Source organism: Drosophila teissieri, chromosome 3L (genome assembly GCF_016746235.2).
Source record: "Drosophila teissieri strain GT53w chromosome 3L, Prin_Dtei_1.1, whole genome shotgun sequence".
Taxonomy (NCBI): domain Eukaryota; kingdom Metazoa; phylum Arthropoda; class Insecta; order Diptera; family Drosophilidae; genus Drosophila; species Drosophila teissieri.
The window spans coordinates 197,470-216,650 of NC_053031.1; the positions used below are offsets into that span (position 1 = coordinate 197,470).

The 19,181-nt window shown below is 49.3% G+C and overlaps 4 protein-coding genes across 5 annotated transcripts; 2 read left to right on the forward strand and 2 right to left on the reverse strand.

The window, feature by feature from the left end:
- Positions 1–518: 518 nt before the first annotated feature.
- Positions 519–13,125, reverse strand: LOC122618517 (PHD finger protein rhinoceros). 2 transcript variants are annotated; one of them, XM_043795010.1, is made up of 8 exons: positions 13,009–13,125; positions 12,093–12,418; positions 11,471–12,024; positions 11,216–11,410; positions 10,913–11,129; positions 10,671–10,860; positions 9,994–10,610; positions 519–9,923 (listed from the first exon to the last, which is right to left on the reverse strand). In XM_043795010.1, exons 3-8 carry the CDS (start codon positions 11,920–11,922, stop codon positions 1,869–1,871), a joined length of 9,726 nt encoding a protein of 3,241 aa, XP_043650945.1. In that variant the 5' UTR covers positions 11,923–12,024; positions 12,093–12,418; positions 13,009–13,125; the 3' UTR covers positions 519–1,868. The 2 variants fall into 2 exon arrangements, with proteins under 2 accessions (XP_043650945.1, XP_043650946.1); XM_043795011.1 differs by lacking the exon at positions 13,009–13,125 and adding an exon at positions 12,793–12,918.
- Positions 13,126–13,515: 390 nt separating this feature from the next.
- On the forward strand, positions 13,516–15,496 carry LOC122616665 (BTB/POZ domain-containing protein 10). The gene is made up of 5 exons (XM_043792200.1): positions 13,516–13,645; positions 13,737–14,411; positions 14,522–14,719; positions 14,795–15,112; positions 15,170–15,496. The coding sequence occupies exons 2-5, from the start codon at positions 13,823–13,825 to the stop codon at positions 15,382–15,384; spliced, it is 1,320 nt and encodes a 439-aa protein (XP_043648135.1). The 5' UTR covers positions 13,516–13,645; positions 13,737–13,822; the 3' UTR covers positions 15,385–15,496.
- Positions 15,451–19,177, reverse strand: LOC122616663 (glycerol kinase). The gene is made up of 3 exons (XM_043792198.1): positions 18,711–19,177; positions 15,835–16,965; positions 15,451–15,777 (listed from the first exon to the last, which is right to left on the reverse strand). Exons 1-3 carry the CDS (start codon positions 18,978–18,980, stop codon positions 15,562–15,564), a joined length of 1,617 nt encoding a protein of 538 aa, XP_043648133.1. The 5' UTR covers positions 18,981–19,177; the 3' UTR covers positions 15,451–15,561.
- LOC122616664 (nitrilase and fragile histidine triad fusion protein NitFhit) lies at positions 17,011–18,661 on the forward strand. Its single transcript, XM_043792199.1, has one exon. The coding sequence runs from the start codon at positions 17,203–17,205 to the stop codon at positions 18,583–18,585; it is 1,383 nt and encodes a 460-aa protein (XP_043648134.1). The 5' UTR covers positions 17,011–17,202; the 3' UTR covers positions 18,586–18,661.
- Positions 19,178–19,181: the final 4 nt, after the last annotated feature.

Below are 19,181 nucleotides of genomic sequence, written 5' to 3' on the forward strand. Positions count from 1 at the left end.
AATTTATTGGTTTAAACGACACGTTTGGGTTTTTTACAACTGGTACTACATCTCCAAAACTACCGAGCTAACAGTACTCCAAAAAATTCTTATTTGTAGTTGGTCTGCGAGCTGTAGTGAACAATTAAAAAATTAACATCTACGAAAAATTCTTATTTGTATTTGGTCTGCGAGCTGTAAGCCGAGGGCATATCTTATTCACATCTCCAAGTTCGGTTTTTAGAAATAGCATTTGTTTTGTGCAAGCACCCTATGGTGGTACGTCCACATAAATCCCCTCAATATCCATCCTTTCGAGTCCTTTGGCTTCCGCAGTAATTGACAAGGGGCTAGGCGTCGAGTACAAGAACTTTCGTAACAAGATACAGACTAAAGAGGGAAAGTAAAGGACAGTGCCGTTTTAAAAAATGTTGTTTTTAAATAAGGCTTTTTTGCTTTTATTAAATTTTTGCTAAAAACTAGAATTAAAATTAATAATCATAATCATTAATTAATAATTAGAGTTAACGTAATGGTATTAATTAAAAACATTTTTTGCGCACAAATATTTACATTTACAGAAGTGTCGTTAACTTCTAAATTTATTTCTTGCTTGGTTCTTTACACAATTATATTAGTTATTTTCTATTTTTGCCTTTTCGCGGATTTTTATTTTAGAATAAATATTTGTTGCCTTGGTTCCTTAAATGATTTTTTTCTTAATTTTGTTTTGCCCCTTTAATCGAGATAAGCCCGACTGTAATTGAAAACTAAATGGGAAGTAACTTCTTGAACTATTGGCGACAAAAGAGCAACAGAAAGTCTAGGTGGACCGGGGCGTTGTGTATTGTTCCGCAATCGGAATCTGGAATGCAATCACACCTACCAAATGGTATTGTTTTAGATGGCTTCTTCCTTCGGCATGTTTTGTGTATGTGACTTGGCTTAAGGCTGCAGGCACCTTTGCTTATAGAAAACCAGTGTACTTTTGCCTACGTTACTATTGCTTTAACACCATATAACGCAAAACAAACATTATCTTTCCTCTGGAGTTTTTCGATACGTTGCATTCTTACACGCTAAAATACAAACAATTCCCTTTCGAAAATGATAGGGAATTTTGTTGTTAAATTTTTGTTTTTTCTCTCTACGTACATGTTTGGGAACAGGGACTATTATATGCACTTAAATTGCGGTCAGGGTCAACCGACTTTGATTTTCGCTAAGAACTACAATTAATGACTATAGCTACAATTGTTGAAATTGTTGTTACTTTTTGCACGCATTTAACACTTTTTGCTAATATTTTACGATTATTTTACACATTTTATCAAATAATTATTAATAAATAGTGTTTATAATATATGCTTGGGTTTATCAATCATGTTTAGTGAGTAGGAGGCGTGGAAGGATTTATAGGTGAATGGAAACTTTATAAACCTAAACCGAGAGCATTTTTGGATTTTTTTAGGCTAGACGACTGTGTCTGCTTTTTTGTTTCTTTTATATCTTTAATACAGTATTTTACAAAGCCTTAAATGTACAATCTGCTTCTAAAAATGTACAATTTATATTTTTTGTTTATCGCATAATGTGCTATATGCATATTAATATTTTATAGGTGTGTAGAGATAATATCTTCTTTACGCTGATGCGATTACAACAAACCAGTTACAGACAGATAGAAGAATAGTTAAGGGGCTTACAAACTAACTGTACAATTTAAAGTTCGATTAAGGACCTGCAGTTCGCTCATTTACTACAAAAGCTAACACTCTAATAGGGGCGAGGGCAAGGAATCAAATCACAAAGGGAGGGGATTATCGAAAGCTTGAATGAACGAAGTTACAGGATACGCTTACATGCGACGTTCTCGCGTTCTCCGATTATCATCTAACCTCACAGTCTTTTTTCAATGGAAGTAAACCGCCTTCCCCGCTGGCGCGTCCTCCTCCACTGCCGTTGTTGTTGTTCGAGTTGCTATTGCAGGAGTTGCTGGAAGCCGATCCGGTGCCACTGGCTGAGGGCAATGAATTGTTGCTATTCTCGTAGTTTCCCACGTTGACGCACAAAGGGGTGGTGGCCCCCACAAGGGACGACTGCACGCCCATCGCAGCCACACCGCTCTCGGGCAGGGATGTGGAGTCGTGCACGTCTGCACTTTTACTGGAGTCTATCACCAAGCATGGCGGGGATGGGGTGCCGGTGTCCTTGCCAAGCAGGGCTGGTGAAGTATTAGCATTCTGGGAGTGCGGTGTAAAGCTGTTTAGCAGCCTGCCTTGTGGTGACGCCTCTCTGAGGGGTGATATAAGTGGCAGCTCCGTTATCGGAGACGTGTTGTCGGCCGTAGGCTCATCCTTTTTGTCCGCCTTCGTGCCGATTATGTAGCCGCCGCCAGATGAGTTCCTGGCTATTTTAAAGCGCAGGGGTGCTGGAGCCTCCAAGGCAGGCGGCTGCTCCAGACTAACGGTCTTTGTCGTGGTCTCCGCCTTTCGTTTGCCAAAACGGAGGATCAGCTTAGGTTTATCTCCTGGCGACGCACTGGCCGTGTTCTCAATTAACGTAGTGGTCATGGTTGTTGTACTGCTGCTTAAGATAAGCTGTTGCTGTTTTTGGCGTTTCTTCTCCTTCTTCTCCTTTTTGGGCTTGGAAGACTTAGGTCGTTTTGTGGGAGGCTGGGGCATTATGAGCGACTCGCCATCTTGGACAACTACTCCTCTCTTGTTGCTGTCCTCGCCCTTGACAAAGTCCTGCATGACCTTTTTGCGGTAGTTCATCGAGTCCCTCTTGATCTCCTCTAGTGTAAGAGTGCTATAATTGCTTGTCAAACGTTTCTTAGGTGGACAAGCCCTTCGGGTCATCTCATAACTGTAGTTTTGGCCCTCGTCGACGCTTGAAACACCTGAAGGTGTCTCGTTGGCCGCCAACCCCCTGATTTTGATCTTCAGCTTGGGGGCCTGGTGATCATCCTCACTGCTTTCGAGAGTCTTACTGCGTCCTCGCCGCTTACCTGCACTACTAGCTGCTCCCGTCTTCCCGTTGTTGTCGTTATTGCTACCTGAGCTGCAAGCGCTACGCCGTCTGCCGTCACCCGATGATGCTCCTGCACACGCTCCCGCACCGCTTGAAAGTAACTGTTCCTCTACAAGGGCTAAGTTCGCATCAAGAGCACGCAATTCCCTACTGCTAGAGTTCTTCTTGAATCTTTTCGTACCGTTGCCGCCTGAAAGTTCGTCTTCTTCCTCCGACTTCCGCAGATTCTCCAGGGGCAAGCTGTCGGATGCGGCGGGCAGTCCGCATGAGCTATCGTCATTGTGGTTATCTTTCTGTACCACATAAAGACTAAGAAGTTCCTTCTTTCGCATGCGGCGCGAGTTGCCGCTAACGGCTGATGACGCACTGACTACCGTCGATGTGGACACGGTGGTTTGCACTACATTAGACGACTGCACCAGGGTGCTGGTGAGAGTCAGACTGCTGCTGTTTGTCATGGCATTATAGTGTTCCGGATAGGCCAGCGGACTCTTGATTTTAAGTTTAATCTGAGTTCGGGCATCTGAAATCGAGGTCTTGGAGTGTGGTATCGTGCTGTCTGAGTCAATCGATACCTCCTCTGAAGTGGCTTCTAGAGAAGCTTCAACCAGCGAGCCCTCGACCAAATGCGTTGCAGCACCTGTGGCAGCCACATTGGGTGCCATTTGATTCGCTTCTGTACAATGCAAAAGAAGATTTGCTGCAGGTGGCGGGTTGGGAGCAGCTGGAGGTGCAACAAGTGTCGTTGATGTTGAATGCTGCTTGCTGGGAGAGGTCCCAGTGCCAGTAGCACGCAGTGCCGACTGGAACTGGCGTTCGTCCTCCTCGTTGAACTCGCTGAGCGTCTGATCAGCGGTTCCCGAGTCAAACGCACCCAGAAGATTATTCTGGTAGGCCTCTTGAGAGGCTGTACTGTGCGGTGCCTCGAATCCAAGATTGTACGTTCTCATGTCCACAGGTCCTGGCAGTACTGGATGGAGAAGAGGATTTGTGGTTGTCGCTGTTGTTGGCGTAGTGGATGGCTTGTTTTGACCTCGTGGAGTTCGAAGCTCAAAACTTCTTCGCCGATCCCTTAGCGATTGCAGATTCTCCACACCTGGTCCTGCCATGTCGTCAAACTCATTGTTGAACTCAAAGGGAGTTCCGACCAAGTTATTGACTATATGAGTATTGCTCCCGTAATCTGACATTGGTGGTGGCAGTACCATAGCCATCCCACCAGTAGATCCTCCTCCACGTCCTCTACCCCTTCCACGTCCCCTGCCCCTGCCTGGTGCTCCAGAGCCGCCGCTTCCGCGCGGAGCACGTTGGCGCGGCTTGCCCTGTAACGTGTGCGTCTGGGGGTCGTATTTTGTCGGCGGCAATGCCACCACTGGAACTGCTGCAGGAGGCGTTGGTGGCTGCAGAGACTGTCTGGGCGACTTTCCTGGCGATTTTCCTTGCGGAAGCTGGGGCGATTTGTGCGTCTGTTTTTTTGATAAGTTACTACCGCTGACGCTCGTTCTCTTGCTTGGCGAGTCTTTCGCTGTAACTGGAACCGGTGGGGTTGGTGGCATCATCGACGCAACGGCTGCTTCTGCACAGCTGCTTAGAAGCTGAGCCGGATATGTCGGCATTTTTCCATCTATCGGCGAAGTCAAAGAAAACGGATGATTAGGTGTTGTTGTCGTCTGAACGGGAACTGTTGAAAGCGCTGGTTGTTGTACAGAAAGCATACCCAAACTAGCCGCGGAATATGGTGTTCCGGAGTACTGGTTGACCTGAGGCGGTGGAGGTAGTGTAGTGGGCTGCACAGCGCCGACAACTCCGACTCCGCCATTGCCATATAAGCTTGAAGGCGGTTCTGTAGGCGTTGTCTGTGGATGCATAATACCAGCTAGTTGGGGGTAGATAGTTCCGTTGTACTGACTGTTAGGAGTTCTCTGCTGTTGCTGTTGATGAGTTGGCGTGGTCGGTTGATGCTGCATCGTATTTGTGTTGTTGAACATTGGTATGGAATCAATACCGTTCACCATTGGAGGATGGTTAAAGGGCGCTGTAGCGTTTGCTGCAGGGCCAGGTCCGGCATTACCGCTAGGATAGCTGTTAAAAAAGTTTTTACAGCTCTCAAGCTGAGCGAGAGTTCGAGCCGTTGTTGTTGTCGCCGCAACGACTGGAGGTGGCGGAGGAGGATCATTTGATTCGGACACTGAACTAGGCGAGCTACTTCTTCTCTCAGCGATGAGATCGCTTTCATTCCACGGCATTCTACCGAACGGCGACTGCATTCGTGTGCTCTCATCGTAGTCGGTGATCTTCGTATTGGCTCCCGTTCCGGATTGTGTGGGCACGGTTGCCGCTCCACGAAAGCTTCCAAGAGTGTTCTTCACCGCTGCCGCTGCCAAGTCTACAAAGTCAGGAGTGGGTCCAGGTTGTCCTACATTAGCTCCACCATTGCTGGATAGGGGACAAGCCCCTTTTTGGTGTGGTGATTTTTCAAGGAAGAGACCTAACGTTGGGGGTTGCTGGGAGTTCGGATAGTTCACTTGAAATCCAAGATTGTTCATTGTTGCGTTGGTGGGTGTAGCATTTGGAGTGCTGGTGAGACTGTTTGCATAGCTTCCACTGTTGGCTGTCATAGGCGAATCCTTGATAGTCAATGATGCAACAGAGTTAGGTCCAGATGAGTTTCCATAAAGACACGCTTGTGATGATTGAAGCTGTTGTTGCTGTTGGTGCTGTTGCTGCTGTTCTTTTTGGGCATGAATGATATCCTCTGGGTCCGCAGCATTGTGAAAAGGAAAAACCGATGGGATGGCTGGAGTTGGAGGTAATAGATCAACCTCCTTGCTACTGCAGTCATCCTGTGCCTTGCGCTTCGTCTTGCGCAGTTTTTCTAAGAGATTTCGGGTTGCTTGGATGCTATCCTCCTCACTTATTTGCTTACCGCTGTCTATACTAGACCCGATTAAACTCATCTGACTGGGAGGATTTAAGACACTGGCTAGGTTCGACGCAAAGTTGTTAGCGAATTTACTGTCCTCCATCTCAAGTATAGTCTCAACGATGGGTAAGTGCTCGACAGGCAGTTGCTCGATTAGGGGCCGTTGCGAAGGCAGCTGCATAACTGATGGCACAACCTCGGGCGCAGGGGATTGCACAACAAGCGGAGGCGCAAGGGATTGGTCATGCAGCTGCTGCTGTTGCTGCTCTGCAGAGTTCGAGTCCAGTTCGATAATTTCCGGCGGATCGGGCGGAATAACAGTGACTGCTGGAGAGGATGTAGACGCCGAGTACTTACTCGCATTTGCAAGGAGCTCGTTTTTACGTTCCTCTTCCAGCTCTCTAGCCATTTCCATCTCGTTGAGGAGATGTTGAGTGTGATGCGTGTGTTCCTCGTCTGGCTCGTGACTACGTCTCCTTCGTCTTCGTCTGGAACGCCAGCGCATCCGCCGTCGTTCGCTGAGATCACTTCCAGCGTCAGACAACTCGTCATTGGAGGTAGGTGTAGGAGTGGGCGAGGCGGGAAGCGGAGCGGCCGGTGGACGTTCATCATCGATAATATCTGCCAGTTTACTCGCGCTCGCAGATAGTTGGGTTCGCGTTGGAGCAGTGGTAAGCTCCTCATCAATATCCATTGGCAGTTCGCCAGCTTCTGCAGCAGACTCTGGTTCCGGATCAGGTTCGGGCTGTGCATCTGTTCCCAGGTTAGTCTGTTGGATGGACACCTCTTCAGATTTATGATCGCTTTGATCTTTTACGATAGTTGTCGTAGAAGCAGGTGGAGTTGGTGACGTTGGTGGTGGTGTAGCTTGTGCAGAATGGTTCAATTGCTGCTGTTTCTTATTCAACAGCTTGTCCAACGAACTAGTCGCTTTTCCGCTGGCTACCTTCCTCTGGCTTATTTCTTGTTCTAAATTTGCCACCTTCTTGGGAGATTCTTCCGCCCGAGATTTACATTTGGATACTGTCTTTTCTGGAGACGATTTAGCAGTGGGCGAGGGCGGCCGCGACTTGGAGCCACGAGTCGCTCTTTTGGTGGCCTGTTCCAATTGGACCTGCTTTACACATTCGTCTGAAGAGCCTTGGAGACGATGTGATTTCGGCGTACTCTTAACGTCATCTTCAACGGATACCACAGTCTTCTGCAGTGTTGCCTTCGGCGATTTTGTTGTAGAGTTCTGACGAGACCGAGTAGATGGTATAGGTACTATGTTGACCGGTGCTGGCGCAACAGTTAATGCTGAAGGCTTATCCATAGACTTGCGAGGTGAACGTTTTGGCACAAGAGAGGAATCAGATGGCATTTTCGCAGCGGCTTCTGCAGGCTCTCTGTTAGATGGGATTTCCGAATTGCTGGCCTGAGACTCGCTGTCCGAGTCGCTGCCGCCACTGCTGGAACTACTCCCCGAGCTGCTAGAGGAGCTGGAACTTTCACTGTCGCCAGAACTAGAACTTGAAAGATTGGGGACAACTACGCGGCGCTTGACCGTGGGAGTAGTTTTTATAGGTGTCACCACCATATCTTCTTTTGATTTCCTTCTGCTACTTAAGGGTTCCTTTGGAGTAATTGGGGTTTCTTTAATTGAGGTCCGTCTGGTCGGCTTAATTGGCGTGGTGGAAGGTGGCGCAGATGATCCCGATCCGGGTCCCGTTGCCGACGTCACTTGTTCTTTGTCCGAAATGTCGTTCCCCGTTGAGAATGATTCTTGAACGGGTTTGCTACTCTTCAATTGTTCCGCTGCCTTCTTAGCCGCTTGTCGTTGGGGAACCAACGAGACTGCAAAGTTCGACTTGGCTGAGGATGGGGTAGTGACGACAGATGGGGGCTTGGTTTGAGTAAGCGTTGGGAGAGCAGGCTTGTCATTTTCCGTATTTGGTGCCGGACGTGCATCCTTTGGTACTTTTGGGGGCCTTCCGCGCTTTCCACGTTCTGCAGGTGCGTTTTCGGAAGTTTTTCCAACAGTCTTCTGTAAGTGTTCTTTCGGTCGTACTTTTTCAAGACTTGATTTATCCGTTTCATTCGAAACACGAGAGCTTGAGTCCTTGAGCTTGCTCTTTGCAGTGACTGAAATCGAATTTATTTCCGGATCTTTGACTCTGTCAGGCACATCTGGCTGCAGCGTCGTGGCGAGATTTGTGGATCGCATGTTTTCAGAAGCCTTCTTGGCTGCCTGGCGCTGAGGAACCACCAAAAGATCTGCCGGATACAACTTGGCATTCGGGTTCGGTTTGGTTTTTGTGCTGTTGCCGATACTCGTAGCTCCTTCCTTGCCTTCCCGCGTATTCTTCGCTTTACTAGCTGAGGACGCTGCTTGGGATGTAGAAGGTGTTGTGGAGGCTGTCCCTGGCACAAACTCTTTCATAGCTGCCTTTGTTCTAATAGTCTGTTGGTTTTGTGAGTCGCTTACATTGCTTTCCACGGTTGCCTGCTCTTCCTGGTCTTTTTCTTGGGCAGATGAACTGCTCTCGGAATCGGAGTAGATATGCTGTCCCAAATTTCTACTAATGGTCGAACCAGTCGTGGCCAGTCCGGAAGTCGTTGTGCTCTCGCGCTGTCGTTCACCTCTTAGAGGCAACAACTCTTCACTTTCGTCGCTCGATACGCTCTCCTCGGCATCTTTGTCCATCTGGGCAAGTCCTCGTGTTGTCGTAGACAATTTTCTTCTTGCTGAGGCACCAGTTCCTTCTCCAATGCCTGCTTCCGTGGTTGGCTTCGACCTACTTGCCTGGCTCCTGTTAGGTACTGATTTGCTTTGGATTGACCCACGTCTCGCACCGCGTTCTGGTTCCTGACGGTTTTTACATCGCTCGTCTTCATCGTCGCTGGAGCTGCTTGGAGACCTGGAATCCGGATACGCTGCAGACGCACCCGCAGCTGCTTCACTTTGACGTCGCAGTCGCTGTTTTTGCCGCTGCTCAACGGAGCGAGCGTAGCTTTGTTTTTTAAGTGGACTTCTTGAGGAAGACTTTCGCTTGGAGACTCCGCTACCCGCGCTAGAGCTACCACTTTCACTGCCGGACTCACTTCCTGAGGAACTATCGGAGCTACTGGAACCATTCGCCGAGCTGGAATTACCTGATGATAAAGAGCCGCTTGACGAATGGGAGGTCGTGCCACTGCGGATATTTGAGTGGAATTGATTTTTGTTGTGGGTCGACGTCGCCGCCGCCGCGCCGCTCTTTGAGGCACGCCTCCCTGTAGGATGCTTCCCTGGCGGTGACCGTACCTTGGCTGCAGTCGTTCCCACCTTACTCCCTGTCGCAGTCTTCTCAGGCGAGGATGTGCGCGAACTAAGAGTCCCATTATTGAGCTTCTTGTTTGGCGAAGCTTTTGCAGGCTGCTTGCGTTTGTTGGGAGACTGCGAGGCCCGGCCACGGCCCTGTTTACCACTCTGCAGCTTACCCATAAGCTGTTCAAGGATGTACTTCAAATCCTGGTACTGCGCCGGCACAGTTTGTCCTCCCACAGAGCTGTAGAAACGGTCATACAAAGTAGGTCCGTCGTTGGCGTAGATTACAGCGTTCAGATCCATTACGGGTTGTTGCTGCTCTTGTTTGGTCTGCTGCTTCTCCAAGCGCATCTCATCCAGAACTCCAAGCTGCTTGTAGAATACCTGCTCACGTAGCTTAAAGAGAGAGCGCGAGAGCTTTTCTCTTCGACTAACCATATAGCAGAGATTACGAACTCGCTCCAAATCCTGTCGCAAATGCACCACCAACTTATGATTTTCCATGTCCTGCTGCTCCTGCTTGCGGGCTATCATCTCAACATCTTCGGACTTGGGCGGGATAAGCTCGCGATTGTGTCGAGACTTTCGCTTGAGCTTCCAATAATTATAAATGGCAACAATAGCATCGTCGTCGACATCAAAAAGATGGCAACTGATGTCATTAAAGTTAACATGCTTATCGAACTCAGCTTCCACCTCCTGAAAGTCAACGGGAAAAAGTTAGCACCGAATGCATGCAGAAACCACAACGGAAAAAAAAACTACTAACCTGAAGACGCTGAGCTCTGGCTTGGTTACGTTCCTCGGAGGTCAGTTCGGTTTTACGGTGATTTTTCCGTCTGCGTGGATCCTCTCCAGTTTTCCCACACGCGTTGTTGCCATCGTCGGCTCCTCCGCCAGCCCCACTGCCGTATCTGTTCGCTTTTTGCATTGCGCTTGCGACTGAGGCACTGCCTCCCCCATGACTTCCAGCATTTTCCTTCTTACCCTTGCTCATACTGTGCTTCTGGCAATAGGAGCGCAACTTCACGCCGTCCTCAGCATTGCCTTCCTCTATGATTGCACGCATTTCCAAGCCATGCTGAAACGCACAAGTCACATGGTAGGCTGTCTTACAGGGCTTTACTGAGCACTGGATGCAGCTGCCAACGCGCTTGCGGCAGAGTACACAGATCAGGGACCAGCGCGACTGAGGAATGCTTGAGATTTTCGTGATGGGTTCCATGCGATCCACACACCCAATGCTGACCTCGGGTATCCACAGAGCGCAAGAGACGTGTGCCCAGTGCTTACCCGACTTGTTGGATTTCATGGCGCCGCCCTTGTTTGGACAGAGGACACAGTCCGGCTTGATTCCCATCGAGCAAGTGCGGCATAGCCATTGTCCTAAAACAAAATTTCACATGAGCACACACTGACATTTCCACGCTACCAAGTGTTGCTTACCTGACGGAATTGCTGTAATGCCATAACACGCCTGGTGCACACAGATATTGCAATTATCACAGAATACCATTTCGTTCGCCTCCTCGGAGTCGGGCGATCGGCAAACATCGCAGATGACATTCTCATCAAATTCGATACCTAAGCCTTCTTCCTGTTTAAGTATGACTTGAATCTGTTCCCAGCAACGAACCTATAACACAAAAGTCAATATATTGGTACAGCAAGGGGCTTAGCGAGCTTACCTCTAGCTCCTCAATGACGCGCTCGAACTGCGTCGCGTTTATGGGAAAAGCACCGCATTGGGCACGATCGCTGTTGTAGAGGCGCAGCCAGGCCTCATCAATAGGATCTATGTCGTAGGCACATGTGTTCTCCGCCAAGGCAACAACATTCGTCAGGTAATGCAGATCCGGCGAGTAGTGCTCGTCTTTGGTAATGCGCAGATAGCGATTTTTCGGGCTGTAAACGGTGGCCGCAAGGAAGAATATAGGGTCAGTACAGAAATTCACGAATACGGAATACAAATTAGCTATGTAAAAACTTACAGCTTAAAGTCGTGCGCTGGAGACACAACAGGCTCGGGCAGAACATAGACGCATGGCTCAGGAAGGGAGTCTGGGTTAACGGGCACTTGCACACCCTTTTCCCATTCCTGCTTCCATGGGTCCGTTACTATTAAATACTCGTAGTTGGCCAACGGCTCAGAGTCTGGCAATTTCATTGCGCTAATGAGATCCTTGCTGCAATACAAATTTGAATATTATGGAATCGTTCTACTTGATTTGCCGGTATATTCATACCGGTAAAGTTCAGCTGGGGCTTCCGTTGAGCTTCGGTTGTAGATGCTCGACATCTTGATGTCCGCCACAGACCGCGCCTGCCAGGAGCTACTAGAACTCGCCCCCTGCGACTTGCACTTGCTCGCCGACTTGGCCAGTTTCGTTGACTTGGATTTGCTAGTGCTGGTAGCGCCAGCCGCAGCTCTTCCTTGTCCTCCTCCCCCCGCTTCCGTCTCTGGCTCTCCATGTTTGCTTTTGCACAAAGGCAGAACTGGCACACGCTCTGATCCCGCGGCTGGACCCGCTCCAGACACTTCAGCTACTGCTGCCGTAGTGGCTCCATTAGGTGGCCTACCTTTGCGCCGCTTGGTGGGCGGCGGCTGCGGCTCAACATCCTTGCGCTGATGCTGTTGCGGCGGCGGATGGTGCGACTGGTGATGATGCTGATTACCGCGCTTACCTCTTTGTGACATTTTTCATTGGTGTTGATTGGATATTTGTGTGTTTTTGCTTCGATTGGTACCTTGTCCCTTGTGTCTTGTGCTTGTTAGAGAACGGGTTCTTTGCTGCAAGACCTAGAAGTAGGCAAAAAAAGCTTCAATATGTTTTTCAGGGGATGTGTCTACTAACCAAATTTACTTACTACATGCTTAAGGCCACAGTTGGCGACACCACACCGGCTGCTGCTGCTGCGCTCTCCTGGTTGTGGTGCGGTCGTGATTCTTGGTGGTCCACCCTTTGTGCCCCGTGGACATGGACGCCGCTGCTGCCCCAGCCCTAATATCCAGTAGCGACGCCACTTTGCAGTCCTGTGTGCTCCGCACTTCTCCACGGGCGAGTTAGTCCACTTCCACTGCCACCTTCCGCTTGCTGCCTTTTGTTATTGTTCGTTGTTTATGCACACACTTTTGCAAGTTTTTCCCTGGCGCTTGGCTCAATGGTTTGGATTCGCGACGAGCATTTGCTAGTCTGGCCGGAGAGAAGACAGATGTTTGTTGGTTATTCGCTTATATCAAGAGCGTTCCCAGTTAGTGTCCACATTTTTTGTGCATTCCGAAAATACACAAAAAATATAGAAAAACGCTCAAGCTGCCAATAGGTGACTGGTGCAACACCCACAGGCTCCCTCCCGCTCGCACGCAGCACGCTCGTTTAAGGGCGCGCTTACTGTGCGCGTAAGTGCGAGCAGGAGGCAAGCAGGTGGCGTGCGTGTTGCATCCGCCAGCTTATACTCGGCACCCAGCATACCCCTCCGCCACTTCACTACTCGGAAGCAATCATAGTTTTTGCACTTTTTTTACACTTTTATTATAACAACTTATTTGTTATTGCTATCCGCACACCTAGGCAGCCACTCTGCGCGTCCCTAGCGCTTCCGCACACGACACGCCCACTCAGGGCGCCACTTTCGCACTGCCCATTCTTGGGGGAGTTGGGATTTTGTTATATATTTTACATTTGGGTTTTTTGCCGCCGCAGACACACACGCCAAGCACTTGTTACTGGCCGTTAACCGCTCACAGCCTTCGCAATTCGCGAAGCGTCCGTATCAAACTCACGTTTCCCAAAATCGCATTTGCGTTCGCAGGAATTACAATTCTTTTGATTATTTATTTTATTTTTGAGCAAAAATTATTTTTCTCAGATCGCCATGATGAACGGTTGCAAATTTAAACTATCGAGTGCATTTAGTCGGTGGTCGCTATCGATACACAGCTTGGGTATAAGCAGAGTTGCATTCAGCCCAGCGCTGTATTTTGTTTAAACAACATTTAAACATTTTCCATTCTATTTTATTCTATCCATTTTTCATTCTAAACCATATTCCATTAAAAACGCTATTTATTTTAAGTTCAAATAAGTTATTTAGGAATATTTCTATTATTACCTCAAAGAATTTTTAGTTTTCTTAGCAAGCGTATTAAAAATAATTAATTATCTAAGAAAGAATGTCGCAAATAATTGAAGCTGACAAAGATACAAAGTTCTTTTAATTTTTATACTCCTTTGGAAAGGAAATTTTTATAAGTTTAGAAATAGCTAATAAGCCGAAATCAAACACACACGGCTGAATATAAGTATCGGTTACCGCGGAAAACTATCGGCTCAGCACTTAGGAGCCCACCTCCAGCACCAACAAGAAAAATATGTATATTTATAATTATATGTAAAAGGAAAAAGTCGCGTCGCACAAAGGTAACGTGAATACTATTTAATCGGAACCCTGATGCAGTGATAAGCAGACTTTTTTCAACCGAGCTCCGCTAATTTGACCGTCCTCTGCCAGATTGTCTTCTTTGTCTCTCTCGAAAAGTCGGGCGGAACGGTGTGGTACTGGAATATTTGTAGAGTGGCTCAGAAAACGCAACAAACATGTCAAACACTCCAAGTCTGAACAGTAGTAGTAGCAATATCAGTAGCAAGCCGCCACTTGCCCAGAAGCAGGACACGTACAGTAGCGACAGCAGCGAGGAAGTTCTCGAAACAGCCGAGGAGCGGAGGAGGCGCATCCTGAAGGAGCGCAGCCGACTGAACCGTCCGCAGCACAACATGTCAGGCGGAGGGGCTGTGCCCAAGCACGACATCAAGTCCCCATGCGGAGCATCTTCCAGCTGCCAGGCAACGGGCTCCGGAATGGGCCGCCTGCCGGTGCCTCCCGAGAGGATCACCATGCTGGTGGACGGCGTGCGCTTCACGGTGGAGCAGTCACTGCTCACAGCACATCCCACCACAATGCTGGGCACCATGTTCGGCTCTGGCTTCCAGTTCGCGCATACCAACGAGCGCGGCGAGTACGACGTTGCCGATGGCATCTCGCACTTGGTGTTCAGAGCCATTCTGGAGTACTACAAGAGCGGCGTTATCCGCTGCCCGCCCACTGTTTCGGTACCGGAACTAAAAGAAGCCTGTGATTATCTGCTCATTCCCTTCGACGCAACCACCGTGCGCTGCCAGAACCTAAGTGAGTATACCGCGAACTGTTCCTGCCAGGGCGAACCTTAGTTGTGGCCACCTCTGCTTGTCTTCCGTCTCTTTCCTTGTAACATGCCCTCTGTTATGTTTGACATAAAGGAGGCCTTCTCCACGAGCTTAGCAACGAAGGAGCGCGACAACAATTTGAACTCTTTCTTGAGGACCTAATTTTGCCCCTCATGGTGGCCTCGGCGCAGCGCGGTGATCGCGAGTGTCACGTTGTGGTGCTCCTTGAAGACGATATGGTCGAGTGGGACGAAGAGTTTCCGCCTCAAATGGGCGAGGAGTACTGTCAGAGTGAGTGGTTTTTTAAAAAATGCGGTTGCAATTAGTATTACGGAAATGTAAGCAACACTATCATTTCCAACGCAGCTGTGCACAGCACTGCCATGCACCGATTCTTCAAGTACATCGAGAACCGCGATGTGGCCAAACAGGTTATGAAGGATCGCGGTCTAAAAAAGATACGCTGCGGCATAGAGGGATACCCCACCCACAAAGAGAAGATCCGAAGGCGGCCCGGTGGACGGGCTGAGGTCATCTATAGCTATGTGCAGCGACCTTTCATCCACATGTCCTGGGAGAAGGAGGAAGCAAAGAGTCGCCATGTTGATTTCCAGTGTGTAAAATCCAAGTCTGTAACGAATCTCGCGGAAGCAAATGCCGATCCGCCCCTGGAGTTGGACGCAAGTGCGTAAGGCTCGATATGGAGAGTAACAGCTCCCTAAAGGCCAAATTCCTTTGCAGGTGGAAATCCAATCCCCCCTATAGCAGTGGCTAATCCGCATCCCAATAACGCTGAGCTAGCTGCCGGTATGGCCGTCGCACCGGCAGCAATAGGCGTGGCGGGTCCAGCCGTCGTGGTAGCCGTCGACGAGGCGGCCGGAGGCGTTGTAATGCTCAACGAGTTGGACCAGGCAGCCATCGCTGTTGCCGTCGGCATAGTTGAAGAAAACATGTAGATCAACGGACCGATTGGTAGGCGAAAGACACTGCCAGAGCAGCACCGCGCACAGAAACACTTTACGTTTTTCATTAACATTTTTATATGTATATGTAATAAATGGAAATTACGAACACGAAAAACCAAGCAATTGATCCACAAATATAAGTACGAGAACGTTACCAGACAGCTGCAATCACGCTCCATCGAAGGCCTCCCGCTCGCCCTGTGGAAGTGTCGAAGTCTCCCAGTTCAGTGAGCGATCGATAGCCATTTTCCACTTTTGGTAGCGCAGGTTGCGATCGGTGGCGCTGATCGATGGCTTAATGGCATCTCGGGGGCCACTTTTCGAGAGTGGAGCCTCCATTTGGTATCGGCTTTCAACGGCTTTGTAGGCCGCCATTGCAGCTCCCTGAAACATTTTTTGAGTTATTAAAGCTTTCTTTACTTCACAATATAAAGTACTAACCAGCGCTGTTGTCTCTGCGATCTTCGCCCGTAGTACTTGAATCCCTACGAGGTCGGACTGAAGCTGCAGGAACAGATTATTCACAGTCATGCCGCCGTCCACCATTAGCTTGGCCAGGGGAATCTTGCAGTCCTTGTGCATCGAATCGAGAATATCACGGACCTGAAAACAAACTGCTTCCAGGGTGGCTCGTACTATGTGCTCACTAGTTGTTTCCTCACTCAATCCACAAATAACACCCCGAGCGTCCTGATTCCAATAGGGGGCGTAGAGACCATTAAAAGCTGGCACGAAGTATACGTCTAGAGAGTTGTCCACAGTGCTAGCCATGGTTTCTATTTGCCCCGAGTTTTGAATAAGATTCATGTTGTCCCGCAGCCAGTTGAATGCAGCACCGGCAATGGACACGCTGCCCTCAAGGGCGTAAAATGGGACTGCCTTCCGTCCTAGTTGGTAGCCAACAGTCGTTAGCAACCCGTGTGTTGAGTGAACAATTGACGGTCCTGTGTTGTAAAGCAGAAAACATCCAGTGCCATAAGTGGCTTTGGCCTGACCTTTGGCCAGACATTGTTGACCTACTAGAGCGGCTTGCTGGTCGCCCAGAACCGATGTTATGCTTATGCCCTGCAGCACGCCCTGCGCAATTTTGCCATAGAACTCCGAGCTCGAGCAGATCTCCGGTAAAATGGTCTTGGGCAGCCCAAAAAACTTGAGCAAGTTGGCGTCCCACTGAAGGGTCTCGATGTTCATGAGCATGGTGCGCGAAGCGTTGGTCACGTCCGTCTTGTGGACACCACAGTCCTTTCCACCCGTAAGGTTATACATCAGCCAGGTGTCGATGGTGCCAAACATGGCAGTTCCCTTCTCCATAGCCTGACTGACAACCGGCACGTTGTCTCGCAGCCAGCGAAGTTTCACCCCCGAAAAGTACGGAGACAGAGGAAGTCCGCACAATGGGCGCAGGTAGTTGATGTTCCTGGCATTGTTCGGAATAGTCTCCAAGAGCTCCTCCACCGTGCTGGTAGTCCGATTATCCAGCCAGATGATAGCGTTGACTAGCGGTTGGCCGGAGTTCCTATCCCAGACGACCGTGGACTCGCGTTGGTTTGTTATTCCAATCGTGATGATTTCCTGAAACGAGCCGAAAGCTTAGCATTCAATTTCAAATATTTGAATCGAGTCAAAACGGTCAACTCTTGTATATTTATTCTTTGGTTGTGTACACACTTGTTTGCCATTCACTGAGAAATGCCGTCAGCCAGGGGAATGGTAAAGAGAGCAGGGCAGTAAACAACTAAGTGAAAATAATTGATAACAGCTTACGACGTAACCAATTCGGAAATTTTCCACAGCCGGCTGTCCGTTTCAATGTCAACTCTAGTTAATATCATAAGACGCAGCATTGTGATCGTTAACCATCAGCAGCTACGCAGGATGTCCGTCCAAGAGAGGAGGGATCAAAGTGCGACCATTGCTGTGGGCCAGATGCGCTCCACCAGCGACAAGGCGGCTAATCTTTGCCAGGTCAAAGAGCTAGTGGCTAGGGCCAAGTCCGAGAACGCCTGCATGCTCTTTCTGCCCGAGTGCTGTGACTTTGTGGGCGAGAGCCGCACCCAAACTTTGGAGCTATCTGAGGGTTTAGACGGCGAGTTAATGGCGCAGTACCGGGAATTGGCGAGGTGCAACAAAATTTGGATCTCCCTGGGTGGCTTGCACGAGCGCAACGATCAAAAAATCTACAACGCGCATGTTTTGCTCAACGAGAAGGGGGAGCTGGCAGCAGTATACAGGAAGCTGCACATGTTTGATGCTACGACGAAAGAGTTTCGCCTACGCGAATCAGACACAGTTACGCCGGGCCCGTGCCTTGAGCGTCCAGTGAGCACTCCCGTTGGTCAGCTAGGACTTCAGATTTGCTACGACCTGCGGTTTGCTGAACCGGCGGTGCTGCTCAGGAAGATGGGTGCCAATATGCTAACATACCCAGCCGCATTCACATACTCAACCGGTAAGGCGCACTGGGAAATCCTGCTGCGTGCCAGGGCCATAGAGACTCAATGCTTTGTGGTCGCCGCGGCTCAGATGGGTTGGCACAACCAGAAGCGACAGAGTTGGGGCCACAGCATGATTGTAAGTCCCTGGGGAAAAGTACTGGCTGACTGCGGCGAGCAGGAGCTTGATATTGGCACGGCCAAAGTGGATCTTTCCGTGCTTCAATCTTTATATCAGACCATGCCCTGCTTTGAACACCGGCGAAACGATATCTACGCCCTAACAGCGTACAACATTCGTAGCAAAGAACCCACCCAGGATCGGCCATTTGCCACTAATATCGTAGACAAGCGCACGATTTTTTATGAGTCTGAGCACTGCTTCGCATTCACCAACCTACGCTGTGTTGTAAAGGGTCACGTCCTTGTGTCCACTAAGCGAGTGACGCCGCGCCTTTGTGGCCTGGACTGTGCCGAAATGGCGGATATGTTCACCACTGTGTGTCTGGTGCAAAGAGTTCTGGAGAAGATTTACCAGACAACTTCCGCCACCGTCACTGTGCAAGATGGTGCACAGGCGGGTCAAACTGTTCCACACGTACACTTCCATGTGATGCCCCGCCGTCTGGGAGACTTTGGGCACAATGACCAGATCTACGTGAAACTAGATGAACGCGCCGAGGAAAAGCCTCCGCGCACCATCGAGGAAAGGATCGAGGAGGCGCAAGTTTATCGCAAGTTTCTACTGGACACTAGCTAGCTGCTTACCCCACCCCTTCCCCTGCCATGTGATTTATGAAGAACATATATATAATAAAGAGATTGTCGATAGCCCATTTCGGAATGGATCAGATGGGGGAAGCAATTCATCTGAAATTGACGTACCTCAACCTTCCCGCCCACGGCAACAAGTTTCTTGCAGGCTCCGGCAATGCACTCGTTGACCGTGTTCACTATTGCCATGGGATCTTGTTCGCACCATCCCTCCTTCTGGAAAATGGACTCCACTTCAATCTGATGGAAGCACACAATTTCGTCAGTGCCCGCACGAAATATTATAAATCGCGCTGAGGTGGTTCCCTCGTCGATAGCCCCAACGAATGGACCACATAGCGTGGGTGGAGGCGGGGTCGTCTCGGTTGTGGGAGAGTCCATTTTATACTGGGTGTCCAGAGTTCACCTTTACAGTCAATAAATGCCAGCACGCTTTCTCGCGAGTTTGTTTCACACTAAATTAGTTATTGGAATCTTGTCGACATATTCGACGGAAATTATGCGATAAGAGATAAGGTGAGCGAGCCTTCTCTTTGCAAATCGTTACGATTGCGGTGTGTGCAAGCTAAAAACCCGTCGGAT

Excerpts from the sequence above, each read along its gene's own strand:
- LOC122616664 (XM_043792199.1), top strand. The coding sequence starts at position 17,203 with ATGTCAACTCTAGTTAATATCATAAGACGCAGCATTGTGATCGTTAAC.
- LOC122616665 (XM_043792200.1), top strand. The coding sequence starts at position 13,823 with ATGTCAAACACTCCAAGTCTGAACAGTAGTAGTAGCAATATCAGTAGC. Across the intron at positions 14,720-14,794 it reads GGGCGAGGAGTACTGTCAGA|CTGTGCACAGCACTGCCATG; the intron begins GTGAGTGGTTTT and ends TTTCCAACGCAG. Across the intron at positions 15,113-15,169 it reads GCCCCTGGAGTTGGACGCAA|GTGGAAATCCAATCCCCCCT; the intron begins GTGCGTAAGGCT and ends ATTCCTTTGCAG.
- LOC122616663 (XM_043792198.1), bottom strand. The coding sequence starts at position 18,980 with ATGGACTCTCCCACAACCGAGACGACCCCGCCTCCACCCACGCTATGT. Across the intron at positions 16,966-18,710 it reads CCGTGGGCGGGAAGGTTGAG|GAAATCATCACGATTGGAAT; the intron begins GTACGTCAATTT and ends GGCTCGTTTCAG. Across the intron at positions 15,778-15,834 it reads TCGCAGAGACAACAGCGCTG|GGAGCTGCAATGGCGGCCTA; the intron begins GTTAGTACTTTA and ends AAAATGTTTCAG.
- LOC122618517 (XM_043795010.1), bottom strand. The coding sequence starts at position 11,922 with ATGTCACAAAGAGGTAAGCGCGGTAATCAGCATCATCACCAGTCGCAC. Across the intron at positions 10,861-10,912 it reads GCGTCATTGAGGAGCTAGAG|GTTCGTTGCTGGGAACAGAT; the intron begins GTAAGCTCGCTA and ends TTTGTGTTATAG. Across the intron at positions 9,924-9,993 it reads CCAGAGCTCAGCGTCTTCAG|GAGGTGGAAGCTGAGTTCGA; the intron begins GTTAGTAGTTTT and ends GTTGACTTTCAG.